The sequence below is a fragment of the Rhagoletis pomonella genome, unplaced genomic scaffold, assembly GCF_013731165.1.
Source record: "Rhagoletis pomonella isolate Grant_MI unplaced genomic scaffold, Rhpom_1.0 Rhpom_scaffold_00013, whole genome shotgun sequence".
NCBI classification, from domain to species: domain Eukaryota; kingdom Metazoa; phylum Arthropoda; class Insecta; order Diptera; family Tephritidae; genus Rhagoletis; species Rhagoletis pomonella.
Window position 1 is genome coordinate 555,199 of NW_023458567.1, and position 9,532 is coordinate 564,730.

At 34.0% G+C, this 9,532-nt stretch overlaps 1 protein-coding gene across 2 annotated transcripts in view; it reads right to left on the bottom strand.

The window, feature by feature from the left end:
• Positions 1-9,532, bottom strand: part of LOC118748418 (flocculation protein FLO11) — a 70,182-nt gene that overhangs the window by 4,654 nt on the left and 55,996 nt on the right. Inside the window, exons 1-3 of one of the 2 annotated variants that reach the window (XM_036482812.1) lie at positions 8,536-8,618; positions 429-647; positions 64-360 (exon numbers count right to left, since the gene is read on the bottom strand). In XM_036482812.1, the coding sequence (XP_036338705.1) occupies positions 64-360; positions 429-489 (358 nt within the window). In that variant the 5' untranslated portion in view covers positions 490-647; positions 8,536-8,618. Of the gene's footprint in view, positions 1-63; positions 361-428; positions 648-8,535; positions 8,619-9,532 lie in introns of those variants that run through there. The other variant, XM_036482813.1, reaches the window with a different exon arrangement.

Below are 9,532 nucleotides of genomic sequence, written 5' to 3' on the forward strand. Positions count from 1 at the left end.
TGCATAGTAAAAATAGAAATAATAAAAAATTACATGAAATGACAGATGGAGAAGTAGCACTACCTGGACTTCTAAACTCATATTTAGTTGCATCCAAGAGCTTATTTTCGCACACCAGCTCCAGCAGTTTGCTGAGTGGTACTCGCGCGCCCAGGCGAGCGACGTACAGCTGATCCTTTGGTAGGAGCACGGTGATCCGGAAGGTCTGTTCGAAAGGTGCATTGCTTGTGGCTACCGGCAGGGGTGTGATGCGGTTATATTCCAGCTGACTAGTTTCGTTGATGTTCGTCGACGAGACGGACAGACTGCTTAGGTTTGTGCTCGATTTCGACAGCTTGCCATTGGGCGTGGCTTTATCGGCTGTAAATACAGAAAATAACAGGCTTAATATATTCAACGTGGATATGGAAGAGCAACTTAGGACTCACTTTTATTCTTCTTGCCCAACCAACGATTGAGTGTGGAAAACCCATTCTTCATGTTGCTCATAATTTAAGCGTCAAGTTTGCGACCAGCGAAAAAATTTAACAAAAATATAATGTTTAAACCGTAATACGCGTACGAAGTTTATCGGTTGACGTGCCGTTATTCAGCTTGGGCACAGTGCCATAATAATATCAAGCGGTACGAATTCTAACTGCTGTTACCTAAAAATAAAGAAAAACGCAAATTTAGTCAAAAGTGGAAGGAATTTACGAGCTTGAGGCTAGAAATCTTATCAGTTATGGTTTTTTCAAGTACAAATTAAAAGAGGAAAAAATACGAATCGTACCAAGGGAAGTCATCTATGTAAGGGGGCAAACTGAATGGCGAAAAAAGGCTTCAAGGAGCTAGGGAATGGATTCTTTTTGTAGCATTTAATTAAGTTCAAAATTAAATTGAAAATTACTTATGTATATTGCATTGTTTCAAATACTCGTTCTTTGCATAATTTATATTTAGATTCTTCTTTCTACAAACTTGAAATGCTGATTAAAGGCTTGTTTTTTTTATTATCTCATCGCTCAGCAGATCTGATTAAATGCGACAGAATGGCAATTTATTACTGGATTTAATTTTAAGCTTAGTCGCAAAACAAATAGTATTGCAAACTAGTTCGTATACCTACACCAGAAAGTAAAATTCAAATTATAGCAGAGTTGGAAGCAGAACTTCCAAGTTCGTTAAAAAATCTTTGATGGTTTTTTCTTCTCTTCTAACAATAATCAAAACCGTTTTTCCGCAATTTTTGATAAAATCATGATAATCAATTCTGCGCTTAATCTTCAAATTTACACAAATTTACAATATAAAAATTAACGCATTTGTAGAATTATGTTGCTGCGAACTAGATTTTTCCAAGTCGAGTGAATCATAGAAAATATTGTCTGTGGAAAAAGGAGGTGTTAAATTAATTTGTTGACCAAAATTTTTGCGGAAAATCACTTGTTTTCGTTGAAGACTCGTTTTTTTTTTTGTGGTACATATCTACATATGCCCGTGATTTGACTATTTTGCTGTGCCCAAGGGAAATTGCGTCAAACGTCTTCGCCTTATCTATGTATGTGCCTATTTAGTAAATGAGATAAGCGCTGGAGGACGCCTTATTGCTCTCAACATTTTATCACATTTAAAAATGTCTCAGGTGCTTTCTAGCAAGTGCTGACGCAATTTAATTTCTATATCGCGCATTGCGATAGTCGCTTTGTATAAAGCAAAAAAAAAATAAAAAATAAAAATAAAAAATAAAAATCAATTAGTATTTACAGACGCGCATTCCTGTGTGTGTTGTATATTTATAAATATTAGTTAGACTGCTTCGAAAATATTTTTATGAGGTTGTTGTGCAAATTCCCAGTTCGAAGTCTGAACTTTTTTTCACTATAAACATGCAATGCAATTGCGATGGGTTTGAGAAAATTGATTGCTAATTCGAGATTTATCCACTTTGTATGCATTGAGTATTTTTTTTTTTTCATTACATATTTGTTTGCCAATAGCCTTTAATTAGTTGCATACAAATGCACACTTGAGCTGTGGATAAGTGATCGCCGCAGTTGGATTGAATGGCATTTGTGCACGACTGCCTACGCCCAAGGACGGGGCGTGATTGGGACGCGACGGGAGCGGGCTAATCGTTGGCAGCTGAATGTGATTAATCAAATTGAATAGAAACTTGCTTAGATGAGAGTATATATCTACAAACATATGTAGTTGCTTTATCGTTGCATAATCTTGTCGTTTGCTGTCGGTGCATCGTTTTGCATTTAAGAGTAGGCGATGCTGTAGGATGAAGGGGATTGTATCAACAAGTATTTGACTTTGGTGTAATTTGCTCAACAGCCTTCTGCTCAATAAGGAGCAAAAGCCTTGAGAAACTGTATATCTTTCATGAGACTACTTGCGAATTAGTAATCTTCCAATGGTTTAGAGCCCTTACAGAATAGTTTAATTACGGACACCAATAAATAATTGATTTGTTCTATCTGTATGCATGTATGTAAATAAATAATCACTTGAGCATCGTAAAACGATTCGCAACGCCATTCGATTTAAAGAGCCTGACAACCAGTCGCCATATCGGCAACAAAAAACAACAACAAAAAAAACAAGAACAGCAGCAGATTGGCAGTGAAAATGACATTCAAGTACGACTAATTGTTTTCATTTCGTACGTGTACTTCAGCCTGACAAATCGAAATACTCGTACACTTGAGTACAAGTAAAAATTCCAACACTCGACTGGCGATCGAGCAGCAAAAGCTCTAGGCGCGTCAAGCATGAAATTACATATATGCGCTTAATGACTGGGGTGCTGAATAAAGTGCTTACGTATATATGTACATACTTAGTACAAATGTATGTGCGACTCATCAATAAACTTAGAAGATGATACAATCCGGCTTGAAGCGTGACACGACTGTACTATTATGGGGTACAACTTATCGACGGAGTCCTCGCGTCCATCACTTGGCACTTGGAGCTATGGCAGTTGTTGTTATTACTGCTTTTGGCTCGCGGATTTGGCTATCTATTTTACTGTGAAATGAGCCGTCAAAAGCAGGGAGCAGCAGTTGAAGGGTGGGGGACGTTAATAGCATTGACATTCAGTGCGTGATTGCGTTTAAATACAAAATAAAATTAAATTAAGCGAATGCATGTGTGTGTGTGTGTGTGTGATTGCGGGTTGAATATATTGCGTACGCGCGGAGTTCATGAACGTGGGCCCTAGTAGCTATGAGCACGTACATCATAACGGAATGCAAACAATTTAAATTTGATTTTTTTCCATGGTTTTCATAAACTACTTTGAGCCAAAAATGTTAAGTTCAAAAAATGCGGTTAATACCACTTATGTATGAAGGTGTATGTATAAATTTGTACATACGTATGTATGTATATAGGTGTTAAAGCGATATAAGCGATAAGCGATAAGCGTTTGATATGAGAAGTTTACCATTTTTACATTTTTAAAACCATGTATGTATGTACACTGGCGGCAAGGATAATAGACTCGTCTTACTTTGAAGAGTTTTGGCTATATTTCCATGGTTTATTTTATGTTAAATATTTTTTTAAAACAGTGCGGCTAGTTATACAACAAACACCGTATAAATCCCCTTTTCAAACTTCATACAAAAATTATAAAAATTCGAAAAAATTTCACATTTTCAAACTTATTATTCACAATTTTCAGAAAAATTTTTGGTATGCAGTTCTGTAGCCCGTTCAATTTTAGTATTTAGTATTTTTACCAAATTTCACACTTTTTATTCAGAATTTTTAGAAAAATTTTTGGTAGGCAGTTTTAGTATAATAAAGTGCAAGTTTCAAGTGGGTAGAAAATACCGGTGATTTTTAATTTTTTTTTTGTTGACGATGCCAGGCATTCACTTCTATATAAAAAAGCGTGACACCGTCAGCAAAAAAAGTTCCTAAAAATCAACGATATTTTGTAGCCAATTGACACTTGGACTTTATTATACTAAAACTGAATGGGCTACAAAACTGCCTACCAAAAATTTTTCTAAAAATTCTGAATAAAAAGTTTGAAAATTTGTCGAATTTTTATAATTTTTGTTGAAAGTTTGAAAAGTGGACGTATATGATGGTTATTGTATAAAAAAAATATTAAACATAAAATAAACTAAAGAAATATAGCTGAAATTCTTAAAAGTACGGCGAGTCTATTATATCTGCCGCCCGTGTATGTACCAATAAGCACATACCTACTTTTAAGTACAACTCGCATCGCTGTCTGTGCACAAAACTATATCTGTTTTATAAAAAGAAAAAGCTCAACTAGGAATCTTTTATTTTTACCCTCACAAACACTCATCTCCCCACTCTAACCATCAGCTTTGGCTTCGTTCAATCACTGATTACTCATACGCTCTGTCGACGGAATTGTTTACCTATGCATTTATTGTAAATTATTGCCAACGTTTAAATCATATTCAATAAAATAAAATAATGCATTTGATTTTTTATTCCATGAATGACCACACGCTTGTGGAATTTTATCATTAAGCGAGTGTCATCTTTTGCTCAGCGATTGCGCAGTTGAATGAAATTTGCTAAAATTAGCTGCTGATTGTCAACATTTAAAAATATTGAGAGTTACGAGTTGTAAAGTTGTGACTTGAAGATTAAAAAAAGTAATGCAATGTATGCAAGCAAATGTATTTCACTATGAAATCGGTATTGGCGATATGTTTAAAATTTGCAATTCAATCACAGAATTTACTTAAAAATTAACATCTCCTTTTGGCTAAAAAAAAAAAACAAAAACCAGCTTGCAAAACAAACAAACGCACCTACATTATTTATATGTACACACACACATACAAACATGCTTCCGTGCTATGTATGCCCCTTTTGCTAACAATTTTCCAGCTTAATTAAGCGAAAAATAATTGCAAAATAAGGCAGTAACAATGAAAAGCGTGCGATCGCAAATAGCAGCAGACAGTAATAAAAAATCTGTATAAAAAAGCGATAACACATAGCACGCGCTGTAATTGCGCCTCCTCGCCTCATAGACGCGGTCAGGAGTCGTCGTGGCATTGCCTAGCTTTTTTTGCTACAGAAATTATATACAAACATAAAGTGTTTGTTCTTGACGATTTTGGCGCACTATTAGTGGGACAATGTCGTATGAAGAAAATGACTAGATGACTAACTTTAGTATGTATGTACATACATGTACACACTAAACACATTTTATATAAAATATTAAACGTTTTTTTTTCTGACTTTGAATTCTATTTGTACTTTTTCGCGTTTATTTACGCATTTGCTTTTTATATCTACATATATATAAACATACATATGTATGTAGGTATATTCATGCATACATATCTGTGGACTTTTGGCAAAACCACTTCTGTGCTTTCTGTAGGTTAAAAGTTAAAGTAAAAGTATTAGGTTGACCGAGCTTTGCTCGTAGTCCATATAGTGCTTTTTAAAGTTTTCAAGGTTTGGGTATCAAATAATGGTCATTTGTATAGCTTTAAAAATAATATTTTGAAAATAAATAAACAAAAATGGGCGTATGATATCTTAAAACGTAAGTCAATTTCTTTAATTAAAATTTGGGTGGCAACCCTATTTAGAAATACGCCGGAATGAAGAGTACTTATCTTGAGCATATATGTATGTACTGTGTATAAATACAAAAATACTGCTCATCGCAATTAATAAGATAAAAATTTGTATGACAAAAAATAAATATGGCAAACCTCCGAAACTATTTTAGGGCAAAAGTCTTTTAAAATACCATTCAGTTGACAACCATATTGCGTTGCTTTAGCTAAATTTTGTAGAATCGAAATTAAGTGGCAACTTTACACTAATATCCTAGGGAATAATACTCGGTATGTAGGCAAAGCATTTTGGCAACCCTATTCTAAAATTTTTCCGAATTAGGGATTTTTAAAGTACTTTCCACTAGGTACCCATAATTTTCCATTGTATTTAATTTGTACGTAAAATATAAGGAATGCCCAGTTAAAAATTTTAAACATTTATTTGACTTTCATGCAGATAGCTTCCTCAACTACTCCTTTTAACGATTAAAAATAAAAATAAAAATATCATATGGGAAAATTACCTCACTCGACAGATAAGTTCTTTTGGCAAATGCTCACAGTTATGTATGTATGTTAATAAACTAAAATATTGTATACAAAATCAAGGTTGACGTTGCGTTAAAATCGCCTCAACGCGACACTGTCGATTTATTACTAGCGGCTTACTTTCTTCGAGCACTCAGCCAAGAACCAGCTGAATTTCGCTGCCATTTTTTTCTAACTTAACTTTAGCTACTAACTAAATATATGTCCAAATAGAAAACTGGTTTATGGCTAGCGCTTGCCGATGAATTATAGTACATAAGTAGTAGATAAATTCATACTAAGTATGTGCGACCACTGAAAGCTGCCATGCCGCCATGGTGGTGTGCAAAGTCCATGGAAATTTTTCGATAGACATTTCTATTCGATCTGCGAAAGAATCAAAGCGATACATATTAATACGTGTATGAGTATGCATGTATTTGATAATTAAATATTCCCACTTGCCGTCATCTGGTCGGCTTTTATTATCTATCTACTCTATGTAAGCAGATTAGTAGCATTTTACGAGGGTAAATTTTTAATTTTTAGTGAGCAGCAGGTTTATATAAGACTGCGCTACTATCTAAACGTCTCAGAAATATTTCAGGCACCCTCGTATGTATGCATGCAGATACACAAATAAACGCGGATGCCTGTCAGAAATGATAAAGAATGCACAAAAAATTAATGTGAAAATTTAAGATAAGCCTGATTAGAAAAAAGTTGAGAGCCACGTTTTGATAAACTTAACGCAATTGTAAATATAGTGGTCAGCAAAATATGGCACACCATAAATCATAACAACGAAAATTGATCCGCCAATGGCATTTGCTGATTAACGCGTTAAGAAATGCGATGTGCTATGAATTTAAATAAATAACAAGTAAGCAGTGAGACGTTCTTTTTAATTTATTTATGACTTAACCATAAGCGATTAGCCCCATTACCTTGTATTCTAATTACAAATAATTCACATTTACCATTGACACTCGATTCTAACCTTAGATTAAGGTTTTTGTAAGAACACTGGTGGCAGAAATAATAGAAACGAATTATTTTGAAAACAAATATCAACGTAAGTTTTTGTAAACAGAAATTTCTTATGGAATAAAATTCGCAAGACAGTTCGCAAAAAAAAAATCGACGTAAGTTTCTATAAATTGCTCTTGTTATAAAAAAAAAAATAAAAAGTTCGGGGAAGAAATTATTAAAAGTCAACGCGGGGTTTTAGCAGCTTGAAACTTTTTAAACAAAAAATGTATAGGCTATAAAACTGGACGCCTAAAAGTTGTGTAAAACTTCTGAAGAAGTTTGAAATTTTGGTGAAATGTTTGTACAAAGTTTGAAAGCTAGACTTTTATAAAAAAATATATTTAACATTAAATAAATAGCAGGAATATAGCCGAAACTGGTCAGAATAAGACGTTTCTATTATTTCTGCCACCAGTGTACATACATATATATATATATATATATATATATGTATATGTACGTTAGTGTGTACTACATACATATTCGAGTGTTTACTTCAAATGGAATAGAAAAAGGGCATGGCATGTCCCATTAGCTGCCTTCAAGAGTCTGAAAAGGAATTTTCATACTGTTATTTAAAAAAATGTAAAAAGAAATAAGAACGCTACCGAAAACGATTATTGGACAGACCAGCGCTTTGCTTAACTTTCATGGGCAAAATATTGCAGTAAACATAGCGAAAGACTTGAAAGTTATGATTCTTACAAAAGAACGCCACTTGTGACCATAATAAAGAATTGATTAAGTTGTATGAGCTTTCAACAAAAATTTATATAAAATGCGTGCCCTCAGGCACAATAAGCGAATGCAAATAGCAATAAACCATAATAATAATTACATACAATAATAAATTTACCGAGTAATGTACAACTATTCACTACAATTGTGGGTTAAGTGGCACGTACATATGTATGTATGTACAATTAAGGTGGCCCATATGAGGAGGATTTTGTTTGGCCGCAGTGAACCCAGAAATATGTGCCTTCTTTCCATTTATCATTTGTATTGTTATGCACACGCCGTTTCTGTTTGTTGTTATTGTTATGCGAGTATAAAAGTGTGAACGTGAATGCGGCTTAATGGGTGACTCTTCTCGTCACAACACGCCATCCGCGACTTGCCGCTATGTACATACCTGCGAGACAAACAGGCGGTGGGCAGTGCTGCTGATGGTTGGTTGAGCGTTTGCCGAATGATATGCACGCCGGCAAGTCATTGAACTTTGACCACCTTTGGCTGCGATATGTTTTTGTGTGTTAATCATTATAATTATGCCTCGCACTATATTTATCACACTCGCACACGCACACGCACAAACATACAAGCAAAAGTGCCAGTTTCCACTTCTTCGACGCTGCTATTTTTAACTTCTGAGTTATTAAATTTAATAGTCAATTTTGTTACATACCCTTCACTGCCTTTCTGTTTAGTTGGAGTTTGCAGCGACTTTTTTTGTAAGCTTTCTTGTCAACCTTTGCTGCTCCTTTTATTATTCTACCTGCAAGCAAAAGTACTCGTAATTATGAAAATTGTATTCAAATTTTTATTTGTCCATTTTATATGCAGCAAAAATTACACAAAATAATCGATATGGTTTATGTATTAACACTAAATCTAAATATCTAAAATTCTTGCGAGCATTTTAGTCATGTGCCACTTTTTTCCCTTTACTTCAATTTATTATACCGTTAGGCGGCGACATACCGGTATCACTAAACTGCAGGCGCGAGCTAATCAAATACAATTGACACTTGCTTTATAATAGTCTTGTCCATAAAATATAATTCAAAACTACAAATTGTTTAGCCAAATAAACAATTTAAAGTACCCATAAATATACATGGAATCTTTATTGATAAAAGTGGAACTTCCAATTGTGTTGTCGGACAGCTCGTTGCCGTATTGATAGCGAAATGTAAGTATAGACGATATACACACATACATATGTATATATGTATGTACATTAGAGTGATCGGAAAACAAGTAAAGTCGGAATTTTAATGCTCTCACCCCTAAGATTTTTCTATACCGACAAAATAGACCCCTGTTTTTTATTTTGAAATAAAAACATATTTAGAAGTCGCTCACAGCGCTTAAGGTATTCCATGTATTTTATGTGAAAAACAGCATTTTTCGTAGAATTGGTGTATAATTCTTGTTAACATATATTTTTCGATCTGAATACTCTGTTTTTCTTCAGGAGACTTCCATAATAATACTAAGTTGTTTATTTAACCAATTTTTAATATTAACTATTTTTATAGGCCGTTAGCATTAAAAAATGGTGAAATAAACAATTGGGTATTATTATTGGAGGTCTCCTAAAGATAAACAGAGTTTTCAGATGAAAAATACTGGTTTTAAAGAATCTTATACCATTTTCTCGAAAAATTGCTTTTTCCCAT